This window comes from Harpegnathos saltator, unplaced genomic scaffold (assembly GCF_003227715.2).
Source record: "Harpegnathos saltator strain DR-91 unplaced genomic scaffold, Hsal_v8.6 scaffold26, whole genome shotgun sequence".
Lineage (NCBI taxonomy): Eukaryota > Metazoa > Arthropoda > Insecta > Hymenoptera > Formicidae > Harpegnathos > Harpegnathos saltator.
Genome location: NW_020230050.1, coordinates 280001 through 295989, shown reverse-complemented (window position 1 = coordinate 295989; position 15989 = coordinate 280001). Strand labels below are relative to the sequence as shown.

At 46.3% G+C, this 15989-nt stretch overlaps 1 protein-coding gene across 1 annotated transcript in view; it reads left to right on the top strand.

Moving 5' to 3' along the window:
- Window positions 1-7190: 7190 nt before the first annotated feature.
- ogre (optic ganglion reduced) overlaps window positions 7191-15989 on the top strand; it is a 9719-nt gene continuing 920 nt past the window's right edge. The window contains exons 1-3 of the mRNA XM_011143314.2: window positions 7191-8816; window positions 14500-14607; window positions 15187-15342. Of these exons, the coding sequence (XP_011141616.1) occupies window positions 8568-8816; window positions 14500-14607; window positions 15187-15342 (513 nt within the window). The 5' untranslated portion in view covers window positions 7191-8567. The remainder of the gene's footprint in view (window positions 8817-14499; window positions 14608-15186; window positions 15343-15989) is intronic.

Genomic DNA, 15989 nt, shown 5'->3' with positions numbered 1-15989 from the left:
TGCGGAATTTTTCCGCCGCGCGCGCTTGCAACGGCCGATCAGTTTGGTTCACCCTTGAAGGCCACCACGGCTGAAATTTCATCCCGCGCGAATTTTCCGTCTTATTAAACAACATAACCGCACTGACAATCACTGCACCAAAAAACAAGTATTCTCTATTTCTATAAAACGATTTTTCCCATGGTTTCATATATTCTAAACGAAACCTTTTATTTACAGAAGAAGGACTGCTCTTTCGAGAAAGCGATTGAAGTGTGAAGCATTCATCTAAAATTTATTAGATATTATTCCAACTGTTTTCCTCTTATCTCGAGAGGATTTCCTCTTATATCAATTAATTTTCCTGTTATATGAAGAGGAATATGCCGATTTGAATGTCGGCTTCTTTTGTTCAGTCATGCTCTACCTCCAGACTTGAACGAAAAAATAACCATACGTTCAAGAGTCAGAATGGAACGCTTTTCATAAAAGGTATGTGTACTGCGAGAAGTTGAATAATATATTCGTCCTTTTAATTAAATATGTTTCATACAATTGGTCATGATGAACATCTCTGTAGTTATAAAGTCCATAACAAAACTAATTGGAAATTTGTTTGTTATGACGATCTTATTTCATTCGTGCCTATTTAATGTACAATTGAAGCCAGAAGTACATATACACATGTGTATATATATATATATATATATATATATATTACTTTTCGCTATAAATTATAATAATTTTTTCAAATTATAACTGGTATAACCAGTAAGAATAAAGTACAGTAAGAACAAATAATAATCCTCTTAAAAAAAGATTAAATAATCTGTGTATAAGAGGAAATTTATATTAAAATCAATAAGATTTGCATTATATATATAACATAAATAATCCCTCCAACTTTAAGAATAATGTGTTCCCAATAAACATCGATATTTTGTAGACATCTAAAAGATATCTTATGAAAGATATCTTCAAGACATTTCTAAAAGATGTCTAGAAGTTATCTAAAAGTTATCTAAATAGATTTAGTTGAAGATGTCTTTATAGAATTTCTAAAAGATATCTACAGACGTCTAAAAGATGTCTTGAAAGATATCTTTAACATTTAGATCCCTAAAAGATATCTTTTCGAAAAGAATGTAAGATATCTCAAGACATTGCAAGATATCTATTAGAAATCTAAAAGATATCTTTTTATCTATTTGGGTTTATAATATTTTCCTCTTAATCTTAGAAGAATCCTCTTGAGGCCATCTTATATAAAAATAAAATCCTCTAAAATTTAGGTGATTCCACTTGTCTTGAAATTACTTTATCTTGGATGTGATTTCAGGTATCTTAGGGATTATTTAGAGATTTAGGTGTTTATTCACACTATCAGTGGTGACAACATTATAATAAAATAGATCAATTTTACTATGATAACGAGAGAAGTTATTTTGCGATGATATTTAATAATAGTTTTCAAGGGTGAAGTCGATTATTGATAAGTTGGTTATCTTAATTGATATCAAAGTTACACGCGTGAGATGTCCGAATAATCGCGCGAGCGTAATGGCGGCGCAAATGGAAATGCGATGGCCGTGTTGAAGAGGAGAGATCAGGAGAGGATCAGGTAATCAAGAAAATTCTGAAGATTCATTCGTGGTATTTCGAGCCGCTAACATCAACTAAAAATGATATTTCGACCCTTGCAAACTCAAATCTGGGACTAACGCTGCCTATGCTTCTGGAGAGATTTCTACCGCCTTTGGAGAAGACGTAGTAACTTAACCTAACCTAACATGAGGAATCGCTCAGAGATGGCTTGAAAAATTCGCTTCAGGAGATGAGTCCTGAGAAGACAAAGTCAGATCAGGAAGACGGTTAGATTTAGATATTGACGAATTAAGGACAAAGATTGAAATGAATTTCAATTCGATACTTGCTACAGAGTTTCAAGTGAGTGACGAAGCAATCGGATTTTATTTAAACAAAATCTGAAAAAGATGGAAGATTTTTCACACCCGATAGCTGAAAACAAGCGACAGTACTCGGGAATTCGGAATTGGAATTCGACGACGTGTAACTTGGTGTATTTATCGGACAAATTTACTTGGACATGAAAATTCTTTTATTTAATTTTAGAATATACTGATTAGAGAGAGAGAGAGAGAGAGAGAGAGAGAGAGAGTAAATTTGGATAGAATCATTAAATTTTTTCATCTCATTGGAAATAATCGCTTTTGAGTAAAAAAGCTGCGAGTTCAAGATGTACATTTTCTAGGAAACGATTTTTTTTTACAGTGAAAATATCCGCCGAATATTTTTTTTCACTTTCGATATTTTTCTCCCAGCGCGTGGCAAGAAGGAATTTCCCCTCTCAATTCCTCACGGAAGAAAGATCCCTCAAAGCTCGGTTGTACAATCGGCCAGTTAAAGGTCGTAGCGCCATTCTCCGACGAGTTTCGTAATACGCCAATAGGAGAATTTGTTCTCTACTAATCCCCCGAGAATCCAAGTCTCCGATGGGAGCAGAATACGTGACGAAACTCGCCGAGACACAAAAGTGTTACAACCTTCGATCAGGCGAGAGCGTGGAGTCTGTCCCGACCAATGGCGCCATCGTTGCTTTCTTTCCCCTCAACCGACTTTGAACGCAGCCGAATACTGTTCAGGGGCGAACGACAGCCGAGTTACAAGCTACGAAACCGAGAGAAACGACGAGTCGTCGCCTCGAGTTCTCGCTTCGGACTTTTCCGATCAATCAGCCGCGCTCGGCCGCGAGGCCGGAGGACGCTCGCGGAGCGGCTCGCGCCGCGAGATTCGCGTTGCATAAGACGGGCATCCACGAGCCGTTTCTCGTTGCGTCACCTCGTTGCGTCCATCTGGTTCATGAAGCGCGGGCCGCAACGGAGGCGACGGGAAACTGCAGCGCGGCGGCGGCGGCGGCGGCGGCACATATGTGCGCTCCGAGTCCTCGGATACGCTGGGCGACGAGGAGCCGCGGGGGGAGGAGGGAGGACAGGGAGGGGCTGTCACGAGTGGCCACGGGTGTATCGCGAATCCGCATGAATGGAATCGAATCCCCGGCGGAGTAGTGAGTAGCGCTTACGCGCAAGTGACTCACCGTCGAGGCTCGCGCCGGCTCGCATGCTGAATTTTCACGCACAAACGCGAGCACGTCGCGCGCTCCGTGTAGGAAATGCAATGCGGTGCTCGGGTCTGCCGCGAGTCCAGAGGGAAGGTTGCGTCGCGGCCCGCGGGAGGACGAGGAGACGACGAGGAACGGCGGCGGCGGCGGCGGCGGCGGCGGTGAGGAGAATGTGAACTGTTTCTTTTGGAAAATGTAGGTTTACGAGACATGTGTGACGTAAAGAAAAACGCGCGGTCGCAGGTGAAAAAACACGCAAGGGCGAGACGGGAAGCTGGCCCTTCGTTGGAAGGTTCAAGGCGATGAATGCTCCGTTGCGAGAGCGATTAAGGTTCGATAGTTTTCATTTCAGATATCGCCTCGCTCGCACTGTTACCTGAGCGCGGAAGAGAAAGTGAAGCCGAAGCTGAACTCTCTGTATATAATATATAATATATACATAAGAGTTGGGACAAAAATAAAGACGAAACTAAGAATAGAAACATAAAAACGGGAATAAAATGAAAAAACAAAGCACTAAATGGGGAACAAGTAAGAGAGAAACAAGCAATAAAAAAATAATAAGAACGAAGTAAAAACGATAGAAACGATAGAGAATGGAGCAAAAATAACAAAAATGTATAAACTCGACATGAAGATAATTTAGATGCAGAAACAAAGTAAAGATGAAAAAAGCGAGAGAAGTCTGACAAAAATTATGTGAGGTATTCCGTTGGAATTGGGATATCCGAAATTGAAAAGAGAAACACTAAAAGGCAGGAACAAAATGGAAACAAAGCAGTAAATGAGAGACAAGTAAGAGAGAAAGAAATGAGAGAGAATAATAAAAATGAAAGAAGCAAAAATAACAAATATGAAAATAATTTAGATACAAAATCAAAGTAAAGATGAAGAAAGCAAAAGACGGAAATCATGTGGAATATTTTGTTAAAATTAGGATATTCGAAGTTGAAAAGAGAAACACTAAAAGGCAGAAAGAAAATGGAAACGAAGCAGTAAATGAGAGACAAATAAGAGAGAAACAGGAAATGGGAGAATAATAAAAACGAAGTAAAAATGATAGAAACAAGAGCGAAGCGAAGATGACAAAAGTATACAAACTTAGTGTGGAAATAATTTAGATACAAAAACAAAGTAAAAATGAAAAGGAAGAGAAGAGAGAAGTCTGACGAAAATCACGTGGAGTATACCGTTAAAATTGGAATATCCAAAATTGAAAAGAGAAACATTGAAAGGCAAGAATAAGATGAAAATGAAGCAGTAAATGAGAGACAAGTAAGAGAAAAACAAGCAATAGACGAATAATAAAAATGAAGTAAAAATGATAGGAACGAGAATGAAGCGAAAACAACAAATTTGATATGAAAATAATTTTGATACAAAAACAAAGTAAAGATGAAGAGAGTAAAGATGAAGTCTAATGAAAATCACGCGAGGTATTTCGTTAGAATCGGGACATTCGTTCACCGATTTCTTCTCGTTTCTTCCATCAAAACCGCCGTACGAATTGACGAATGGAGAGAACGAGGAAGAGAAAGAGAGGCCGAAAGAGTCGACGTTATCCTTTTCTCTCGCCTAGGAATTCTTTTCTTTCGTCGTGTGTTTACAATGAAACACGGTAGGCACGTGACCAAATTTTCAATCGGCCCCGAAACAGCCGACAAGCCCAGCCCGAGTATGTTCCATGCAACGACGTAAGAAACGTGTTTCTTGTTTCTTCTCTCTCTCTCTCTCTCTCTCTCTCTCTCCCTCTCTCTCTCTCTCTCTCTCTCTCTCTCTCTCTCTCTCTCCGCAGCACTACCTGTCCATGCACGGCGACTTGGTTAATGTTTTCACGCGTCGCTGACAAATACAAAAGGTCCGCGGCGATTGAACGCCGCAAACGGTCGAAATGATTTACTTCCACGAAATAATTACGCAACCGCGCGAGCGCGGTGAACGATTCCAGCCGAGATAGCGGCGGCCGGAGAGCAGAGTCTGACGAAACCTTGCGCAACAATGTGTAAGAAATATTCGAATTCGCGCACGTCCAACGTGACAATAGGCCCGCTTTCTCTCTCTCTCTCTCTCTCTTTCTCTCGAAGAACCAAGTACATTTTCGCAGGTTGAAAAGAATCTTGGAGGGAGAAGAAGATGCGCCCGGTGGGAAAGAGAAGAAAAAAGCAGAGAGCCGAGGCAATAGAGAAAGTTTCTCGAGAGAGAAGAAGAATCTAATTCTTCTCCACATCTGCATAAAATTGCGTAGATGGTCATCCAGATAAAGCGCCGACGTCATTATCTCTTCATCTAGACGATGTAAATTATTCTCATCCGCACGGATCTGATCGAATTCAGCGAGCGTTGCCAAAATTATCCGAGGAGGTAACGTTTGCAGGTAATTTAGTCTGCATTACCGCGGAATGTGCAAAGTTTTGAAATATCTGTTTTTGCGTCGTACGATTGCAAGCCTTAATCGGCATAAAGCGCTGGGAGGAATTTACACGTTTCATCTGATTTCTATCTAGCTGACTTTTAAACCAGGCACAACCAGGTGCCTGCGCTCGCGCGATTAATCGCACGCCGCTCGAGATCGCGTCTGCAATGTTCCGTGCGACTTCAAACGTGCGATTAAAGATCGAGTCAGCGATGCGAGAAGTCGCGCGCGCGCGATTCAAAGTCGCGTTCGCGAGCGCGGGGAAATTGCCGCGCGTTCGTTGCAATTTTAATTTAACTTCTTTCTAATTTTATTAATAATATACGGGTCTTTTGGTGTGCAATAATTGAGACAATAGTACAACGAATAAGAAGATTCTCATACAATAAAAAGAGAAAAAGGGAAGAGAGAACGAGAGAAAGAGAGGAAAGAAGAAAGGAGAAACAAAATTCCTTCTATCTTACTTTCGCAAATCAAGCGTCCACCGACTCGTCGCGTCAGTTCGTCCCCAAACAGCTTCTCAATTAGCGCACAATCAGAGCAACAAGCTGCAGAATGAAAAACAAACTACCCAACTGAAAAAGAAATATCTCAGGAAACAAAGTTCAACGCATTGATACCTATTTTCACCAACGGCTGACTTAACCGACTGGTCGGAATCGCCCAGTCGCATCTGTCGATCCCGATCAACGACAGATGCGATTGGTCGATTCCGCCGGAACGACAAGTCGGTTGGTCGATCAAGCTTGACAGAAACGCCGAGCTCGCCCCGCTCGAGCTCATCGCGCTCCCCGAAGCCAACAGACCTCGAGACGTCGCTCCCTCGAGCTCTCCCCTTCGGCAGTCGGGGGGAGCCGGCCACCCCGCACATGTGCGCGCACTCCCGCTCGGGGGGAGGGAGGGGGAGAAAGGCGAATGCCGCTGGAAATAAAAAGGACCGTCGCGGCGTGCTGCTGCTAACGGTAATAACATCGAGCGGACGACGGAGCGCGTGGCAGCGACTATAGATCGCGCGCGCATTGTAGAGCCCACCGCGCGCGTCTGCTCAGCCCCCCGCGCCCCGCCCCCCTCCGGCGTACTCTCCCCCAGCCATGGGCCCCGTATTCCCCTCCATGCCGACCGGCGTCCGCCGGTCCCTTCGTACCCTCGCTTGCGTTTGCAGCCCCCCGCCGCCCCGCCGCGCCGCCCTCCACCGTGGCCCCCCTCGACGGCACACAACAAACGACCGCGACTTCTCGTCAGTCGCCGCTCGACGTATTGCTCGCTCCTGCCGCTGTTGCTTGCCACTGCGTGCGTACGCACTCTCACGCACTCGCGCGTCCGTCTCACGGTATTCTTCTGTGAGAAGAAGTACACGGCGGCGACAGTGGAGGAAGAGTAGCCGCGAGAGGGCGGGGAAGGTGTAATTTATTCCTCTGCTGGAACGAGAAACAGAGAGAGAGAGAGAGAGAGAGAGAGAGAGAGAGAGAGAGAGAGAGAGAGAGAGAGAGAGAGAGAGAGAGAGAGAGAGAGAGAGAGAGAGAGAGAGAGAAGGGGGGACGGAAGACGGGGCACCTATAGCGACGAGTTCCATCGCTACGCGGTTTTGTCTCGCGTCGTATGTGCGTACAGTGGAAGGGGGCCTCGGCAGGAAGGGGGACGAGGGAGAGCGAGAGAGAGTGAGAGAGAGAGGAGAGGAGGGAGAAGGGGTGTCTGCAGGATTGACAGTTGGTAGTGGTGTCGCTTCCTCGATACGCGACGGTCCGCGGCCGCGTTGCGATCGTCCGCGGCGTCTTCGCTCTTCTGTCACGGTTCTGCGTCGCGGAAGAGAGAGAGGGGAAAGAAGAGGAGCAAGAGGGGAGAGAGAGATAGAGAGAGAGAGAATTCATCGTCGAGAAGGGAATATCCGGCGCTGTTTACCTTTAACGCGCGCCTCGCGCTCGCAAACGGGAGGATCGCTCGAGACGCGCCGAGGGTTGAGGCCGGTTAGGATCCTGCAGCCTTCTTCGGACACGGGGCTGAGGAGAGGAGGGGGGATCCCGCGTCGCGCTTGTTTACACCTGAGGAGTCGCGAGTGCAGTCGGAGGGAACCACGTGCCGGCGGAGGAGCAACAGGCCTCGCTTCCTCGGCCGATCATCGAAGGAGGGGCAGCAAGTCGGCGACTCGGAAGAGCGGGATCGTCCCGAGGGGAGGACGCGGGGAGGACAACCGGAAGCGGCGGGAAGAGACAAAGACGCCGCCGCCCCGTCCGCGTGCGAGCGGCGACTCGGCGCGCTTTATCATCCGCTCGCTAAATGATTCACGCTAACGCGTGAGCTGCGAGAGGAGCGAGCCCGCCGACGACGCCTCTCTCTTTCTCTATTCGCGGGAGGCAGCTATGTGAGAGGGACAGAGAGAAAGAGAGGAACTGGAACACATCGAGAGTGTCGTCGGGAACTCGTCTAGCGTGGTTCGGTGACCGAACTCGCATGAGAGTTCAGGGAAGGAAGGACGTCCGAGGAGATAGAAGGAGCGAGGAGCGAGAGAGAACGAGCTACGGGCACAAGAAGATAGAACGACGATAGAGGGAGCGCAGGAGAAGGGGGAGAAACGCTGGAAAAAGGGCACCGCTGGTTGGAGGGAGAGAAGGGAAACAGCGGACGCACGCGCGCGCGCGCGCGCGGGAGAGAGAGAGAGAGTGAGACGAGAAGAAGGGGCAACAGAGAAGGAAGGTGAAGAGGCACGGCCTCGGCGAAGACGGGACGGAAGAGACGAAGGAGAAAAAAGGAGGGAGGGAGGTAGAGGCAGGCCGCGTGGACAACCGCTCGTGCACGCTCGTGGTGTCTCTTCGTTTCGTTTTACTGCTTTGGTTCGCGCAAGCCGCGACTTCGATGAGTGCACTCGTTAGTGCCGGTTGACGCTACGTCTTCGAGGAGATACACAGCCGCCGCGGGAGATAGAGAAGCTGAAGCCACGGGACAGGACCTCTGTTGCTGATCCGGGAATTACACTCGTAAGTCGCCCAAGCGACAGACTCTCATCGTCGCAAGCCCGGCCAAGCAGTCGACAGCTCAATCATGCTGAAGCTATTGGGCAGCCTGAGCCAGTACCTGAAAAGCTCGCCCATCAAGACCGAGTCTATGCTCTTCAGGATGCACAACAAGTTGACAGCGGTGATGCTGTTGGCATGCTCGGCGATACTCACGGCCACCCAGTACGTCGGCAGCCCGATCTCCTGCATCGTCCAAGGCCTGCCGGAGCACGTCGTCAACACCTACTGCTGGATCACGTCTACCTTCACCATGCCGGACGCGTACTTTCGGCAGGTATGTGCTACCCCCACAAGCCGCGCGCGCTGGCCTCTTCGCTCTCGTCGAGGCGACGCGACGCGACGCGACGCGACGCGACGCGAGCGAGAACAGGTGTCGCTGAGACGTCGATGAGTGTGTCGGCGGGGAGCCTATGTAAACATCGGCGAAAGTGAATCCGCCGCGTGCGACGATGATTAGGCTCTGTCGGCGATAATAAGAGACGGGTCGCGACACTTGTGTTTGCTCACCGCCGGCTAACGATCAGAGTTCGAGCCGCGGAGCTTGATCGAAGATTCTCGACAGCGGCGGCTCGAGGTGTACGCGAATGCGGAAACATGAGCGCGCCGTTGTAGCAGTAGCTGTGACTCACTTTTATCGTTTGCTCTTCGAGTATGAATACTACAAATTGGTAAATAAGCCGCCCGAGGCTCCGCAGTCGACGGTAGCAAGATGTCGACTGCGAGGGTCGCGAACGAGACGAGAAAATCATTTGTTTCAGCGATAACCTAGAAAGCGATCCGCGATCAATTATCCGCGCTCGTTCGTCGCAAATGATCTGTAACCAAGTGCCCACGATGAGGTGAAAATGTCCTTCTCCTCCTCACCGGGCAGCAAAATATGTCAAGGCCAGCGAGAATGGAAAAGCCTGTACCCGCCGCGTGCACGAGGCCGTTCATGATGACCGCGGCGGAGGTTCTCATGAAAAGTACGAGCCTCCGTCGGGAAGTCGCGATTTCCCATCCTGGCTCGGATCTTCGCCAGTCGCTGCGGCAGGATTTTCCTCGGGCCGCTCGCGAGGTGGACGCGTCCGGGCGTTCACGGGCGAGTATGCAGGCAGATTATACTAATTAAGGGTCAGATTCCACGCAGATGTCAGCCGCTGACGTTGGCGGTTGTCGCAACGGCGCGTGTCGTATGTCGCGGTTGAAATGAAATCTACCTGCGCGCCGCGCTCAGCGCGGCGACTCGCGAAGGAACGAAATCGTGAGGAGAAACAATGCGCGCGTCGCTCCCCGAGCGGAAAAATTAATAGGGCCTCTGGTAGGGGCTTGATTGTTTTTCCCCAACATTAATCGGACCCTGCACTGATAGAAAAATATAGTTGAATTAACTATAATCTCGCTATATTTTACAGTTCACTTTGGCGTCAATCATATTTTTATAGTTTGTGGAATCTGCAAAATGTAGTAGAATAAACACAAATATATATGTCAATGATTGTCTTAAATAATTGTTTAGTTACTTTTACCACATATATGATAATTTCTCATTCACAAATATAGTGAGATTTAATATTCATATAGTTACATCAGTCATCATTTAGAAAATATTCTGACTATATAAAAGAGTTACTTTACCTACCATTTTATATTTCTATCCACACAATAATTTTAGTTTAACTTACTGTAATTCTTTAGTTTAACTTACTGTAATTCTAGTAAAAATATTATATGCTTGGTTATACTATGCCTATCGTATCGTAATTATTACCGATTTAGTTATATCATTATAGTTCCAAATATATACTTTTCTCTCAGTGTAGAAATAGAAAGACAAGAACCCTACAAGATGTGTAATAAAAACGGTTTAATAGGTCTTTATAAGGCAATATCAACAGGATCTTATAAGGCGATATTTTTATTATTACTTGAATAAATATTCGTTCTTTTCATTTAAAAAAATTTAAACTGTAATTTCTTTATTTCTTTGTGACCTTGTTAGTATACAACAAGTTAGTATACAACAAGAATTTTTTATTTTTAAAATATAGCATATTTTACAATAAAATATAGCATTCTTTGCACATAAAAATCCTATTTTTGCTATTTTTATTAAAATATAGTATACTTTACAATAAAATATAGCATTCTTTGCACATAAAAATCCTGCTGTTTTTACTAAAGTTTACTGCATTTCAAAACAAAGACAATACCAGAAAAATTCTTGGATATGGAACTAATAAAAGAATATGGCAACTAATAAAAGCAATAAAGTTTATTTTTAACTGCGGTATAATAAAAACATCTTCAAGAAAACCAGAAAAGCGTACTTACTAAAACAATACTAAATGATGGCAATTTTATTACACGCTTCAGATCTTATTAATTTTCTATGACACTTGATTTTCTATATCTAAAGCATCCTTAAGAGATCCTTCTAAGATCCACATCAGTTTTCCATGTTATAGCGTTATTTCGTAAAATCTAAGACATCCCTAATAAATCCTCCTAAAAGCCCCTCTCAACTTTCTCTGTCAAAGCCTTATTTATTAGATTAAATTTTATTAGTTTTATTAGTTGCCGTATTCATTAGTCTCTTCCAAGGATTTTTCTAGTACTGCCTTCGTCTTGAAGTGCAGCAAACTTTAATAAAAACAGTAGCAAGATTTTTATGTGCAAAGAATACTATATTTATTGTTAAGTATGCTATGTTTTTAAAATAAAAAAATACTAACAAGGTTATAAAGAAATAAAGAAATTACAGTCTAAATTTCTTGGAATAAAAAGAACAAGTAATTTTACTCGGGCAATAATAAAAGTATTTCCTTACAAGGCCCTGTTGAGATATTGCCTTGCAAGGCCCTCATAATATTGCCTTATAAGGACCCGTTAAGACCATTTCTTACACATCTTGTAGGGCCCTTGTCTCTCTATCCCTATCAGAGCTCGATTAATGTTAGGGAAAAATAATCAGGCCCTTGCCAGAGAGCCCTATAAATTTTTCTACTCGGGTCATTCCGGCCTCCCCCCCTCCCCGGGTGGTCTTCTTTCGCGCGTCGCTTCTTTCACCCGACCGATCGCGTCGTGTCGCCCGACGCGCTCGGGAAATCTCAACCGGGACTCGACCGGCAGACTTGGCGCTTCGGTCGTATCCGAGGAAGCGATTTTCCGCCGTTTTCGTCCGCTGATTCTGCGATCTTACCGGTCGTATTTTTCGAGCGCTTCGGAAAACTGGTTCGTGCGCTTTCATTCATCGTCGCGACCTTCCGCGAGCGAAATCCCGACTGCAGCCGCGATCTCAGCGCGCGCGTTTGTACTTGGAAATTTAATGCACGGACTCTCTGCGACCAAAGAGTCTCCTCGCCGTCCATTCTCGTTACGCCGGGAACGAGCGGCACCTATGGAACTGCATGTCCAAGTTATCGCGTATGCTAATTAAACGGCGATTACGCGCCACTAGTCGATACGATCGCGCCAGGAGGGGGGAGGTGGGCGGGTGAACGCGATACGCAGGTGGCGGCGGTCTGTTCGCGGTGATTAGTCCGAGATTCCTTCGATGATTGAGAAATCTCGATCGACCGGAATTCCTTGCCTTCAAAATGAGCCGTTGACTCATCGGCAATAATCAAGTCCTTTCGTCTCGGCGAGTAATCGCGCCGGCCTGCGCGCGATATCAGCCGGCGCGGCGGTATACGCGACACCGCGCTGCTATTAATAGAGATTTGTCCGTCGCGTTTACGACTTTGATCCGATAGGTCAGTAGCCGATGTTAACATAAGCGGCGTCTGATTTCCACGCGCGATAGCCGCCCGTTCCCTCTCGATCGCGCGCGGGTCTTTCATTTTCTTTTTTCCCTTTTTGCTTTTGCGCGCGCGCGAGGAGCGCCGCTGTTTTGTCGCGGGTTGAGAGCGTCAGGGTCCCGCCGAGAGAGTCTCCTGGAGACGCGGCTGATCCAGTTTTGTAGCGGCACTTATAAATATGTAGATGTATGCTCGTGGTGGACGACGAGGAATAAATCGTCCTTGGTGAAATTGGTCCGTCTTGCCATCGCGAAGCCAACGAGACTTTTGCACTCGCCCCTCCTCCCTCCCCGCCCCCCCCGCCTCCACCAGCGACACGAAGTGATTTTCTTCTCCCGCGGCATGCAAATTTTCTATTCTGAGAGAAAGGATAGGATAGGTAATATTTACTCGGTGGGTACCGGTTTTTACACAGTGAGTAAGTCTCTTGCAAATGAGGAAATGTAAATATGATCGTATTCGAGCAAAGTTCCGTCTCTATTAGAGGTGAGAATATCGCAGTAAAATGTAAGCGGTAAGAAACCGGTCGTTTATTTTTATCGCCGCTGAAGAGCCGTGTAAGTGAAATTTCCGAAAAGTTTCCCCCACACGAGGTCTCATTTGAGATATCATACTAGAAGAACAAAGAAGCTTTTGTCCCTGAAAAATTTTTAAGTTCTACCACAAGTATCATATTATATACAGGGTGTGCTAGAAAAAAGTGGATACCCCGGATTAATCTGACGGGATGACGGGTTGTTGAAGAGAATGTTAAGTACAAAAATTTTAGGCTTTGGAAACGGGCATCTAGTGGTGAACTTGAGCTTGACCCAAAGATCAAACCTAGAGGTCAAATCAAGGTCAACTTAGAATCGTAAGTGGAAATCCGCACTTTTTATTGCATCATCTTTTTCTATCGGTTAATTTGAATGAATTTTGCCTGAGATATTTTTTTATCTGTCTAACACTTCCCGAGATATTCGGGGAAAGCTTGGTAACTTTTTCAAGATTCAGCTTTATAATACCTCGGTAACTGTTTGCCGGAAAAACTAAGTGGCTTTCTTACTTTATTCGGTCTCGAGAATATGTTGTTACGACAGTGCCCTAACTTTTGTTAACTTGATGATCTTGAAATTTCAAAATAGGTCATAAAGTTGACAAAAGTTAGGACACTCTATTGTAACAGCATATTCTAACTCTTTTTTTTTTTCCTTCCAAAAAATGTCATCCCTTCAAGTTAATCCGGTGTACTCATCTCTCTCTCTCTGGTACACTTTGTATACAGTAACTTGATATTTATAACGTCAGTAATTAAAAAATCTTTCTTAAAAAAGAAAAGCCTTTCTGCCTTTTAATGATATCTCAATTAAAATGTTATATACAGGGTGTCTGGGAAACGAAAAATTGTGAAGATTAATCAGACCAAACTGAGAAGAGAAGTTATATATCATCTTGCAAAAATTGCAATAGTCATTAAGTTATTAATAATTGAAAATGAACTACATCTAGCGGCTCTCAATCGATAGCTTGAAAATTTGCCTGCTTATTTGTAAAATGGTAAAGGACTTTTCTGTTCAGAATTACCTAATCTACAATCATACGACGGCCATTGTATCTAGCGATAGATATGAGTACATTGAACTTTGAACCCTGAGTCTTGAACCTGTCGCTGGGCACAATAGCCGTCATATGATTGTAGATCAGGTCATTCTGAACAAAAGAGTCCTTTACCATTTTGCGAATAGGTACGCAGATTTTCAAGTTGCCAATTAAAAGACCCTCCAGGTGTGGTCATTTTCTACAATCAACAACTGTTGCGATTTTTGCAAAATGGCACTTGACTTTTCCTCTCAGTTTCATCTGATTAATCTTCACAACTTTTCGTTCCCGAAAGATTCCAGACACCTTGTATGTATCTCAATCAGATGGAATAATTAGGCTCGGCAAATCTCGGGAATCTCATTCTAGATCTCAAGAAAAAGAAATTGCTTAGTGGGGCGGGGGGGGGGCAGCTGCCCCTCTCAAGAGATGAGTTCGCCAGATCTCAGCAAAACGCTGCGAAGCGGGCCGCGTTTCTCGTTATCAGCCTCCCGGGGCTTGATATCCCGCCATGGTGAATCGGGTGACACGATTACGCCACACGCGCAGATCGCGCTTGTCTCATTGTTATCCGCTCACTGAGGTATCGCATGTTCGCAGGTCGGCAAGGAGGTTGCCCATCCGGGAGTGTCCAACGACTTTGGCGACTTCTCCGCGAGGAAATACTACACGTACTACCAGTGGGTCTGCTTCGCATTGTTCTTCCAGGTAGGCGGTCTCTGCCATTATCGGCGATCTACCACACGTGCGACGCGAGAGAGGAAAGAGAGAAAGAGAGAGAGAGAGAGAGAGAGAGAGAGAGAGAGAGAGAGAGAGAGAGAGAGAGAGAGAGAAAGACAGAGGGAGAACGCCCGCTCTTTGTGTCCGTTTGTCTTTCCGCTGATCCGCGCTTATCTTTTGTGTCTGGCCGCGCACGTGGGAGGTCGCGTGGTCGCTCCGATATTCGCGCACCTTGACGGTCGAGGTCGAGTCGAGGCGGCTCTCGAGCGTCACGGGGACTCCTCCCGTGGACCGCCGTGTCACGTGTGGGTCTTCGTGTCTCGTGTCGAAAAGAGGATTCGATTAGGCTTTCAATGTCCCGGCGCTCGTCATTTGTGATCGGAGCGAGAGAGTCGGGGGGAGGGTGGAGGGACGCGAACGATGTAAATGACGCGAAGGAACACCCACGACAACTCCCGCTGCTCGCGCGTTTTTCAACGAAATTCATCGCGTCACTCGCCGCGATGCTGTTCTTCTCGGTACGCGCGTCTGTTGATTTACTTAATCGTCTGCCGCTCCCGTTGACAGGGGGTCCTGTGCTGGCTTCCGCAATGGCTGTGGAATGCCTGGGAGAACGGCCTGATGGAGACCATCGTCATGGGCATGAATCTTAGCATGGACACCAAGGAGAACATCGAAAAGAAGAAGAACGTGCTCATGGAGTACCTGACGCTGAACATGAAGGTGAGACCAGGGACTTTGGACTTTTATCTCCGCGCAAAGGCGGGACACTCTTCGTGTACTTTGGGCCACTCGATAATCTCCGACGACACCGCGGAAGCGAATTGTCATTGCGACCATGACAATCCCGTCATCGCTACCGTCGCTTATCGCGCCATCCCGTCTTACGTCATTCTTCCAAGCCGCCCAAGCCTTCCCGAACGTCCTTCTCGGAGATAATCGGGACGCGAGTTATCGGTCATCGGCTGACGACATCTACGCAGTCTCGACCGGGGGATGGGGGGGGGGTGAAGCCCGTCGTCGATAAATCTGTCGGGAATTTTTCGCCGCGAACCAGTCCACTAGGACGTCTCCGTTCAAAGCTGAAGAGCTGTACTCCGCTCTGGTCGACTGGTCAATATTCGGCAGGGTTATCGCCTTGGGTGAAGATGCCGTCGCTCTTTGGCGACGAGGGTAATGCAGGTTTTATGAGCGGCGCGACAACAATGACGATTGCTCCCTTTCTTCTCAAAGCAACGCGTGAAAGAGCCGAGCGAGTCGATGCCCTCGATGTGGCAAAACCCACGCGAGCGCCTGCATTTATGTACAAATAGATCAGAGCGAGATGTCGGCTAAGCGATGGCCGCTCAAGGCGGACATGCCGGAGGACG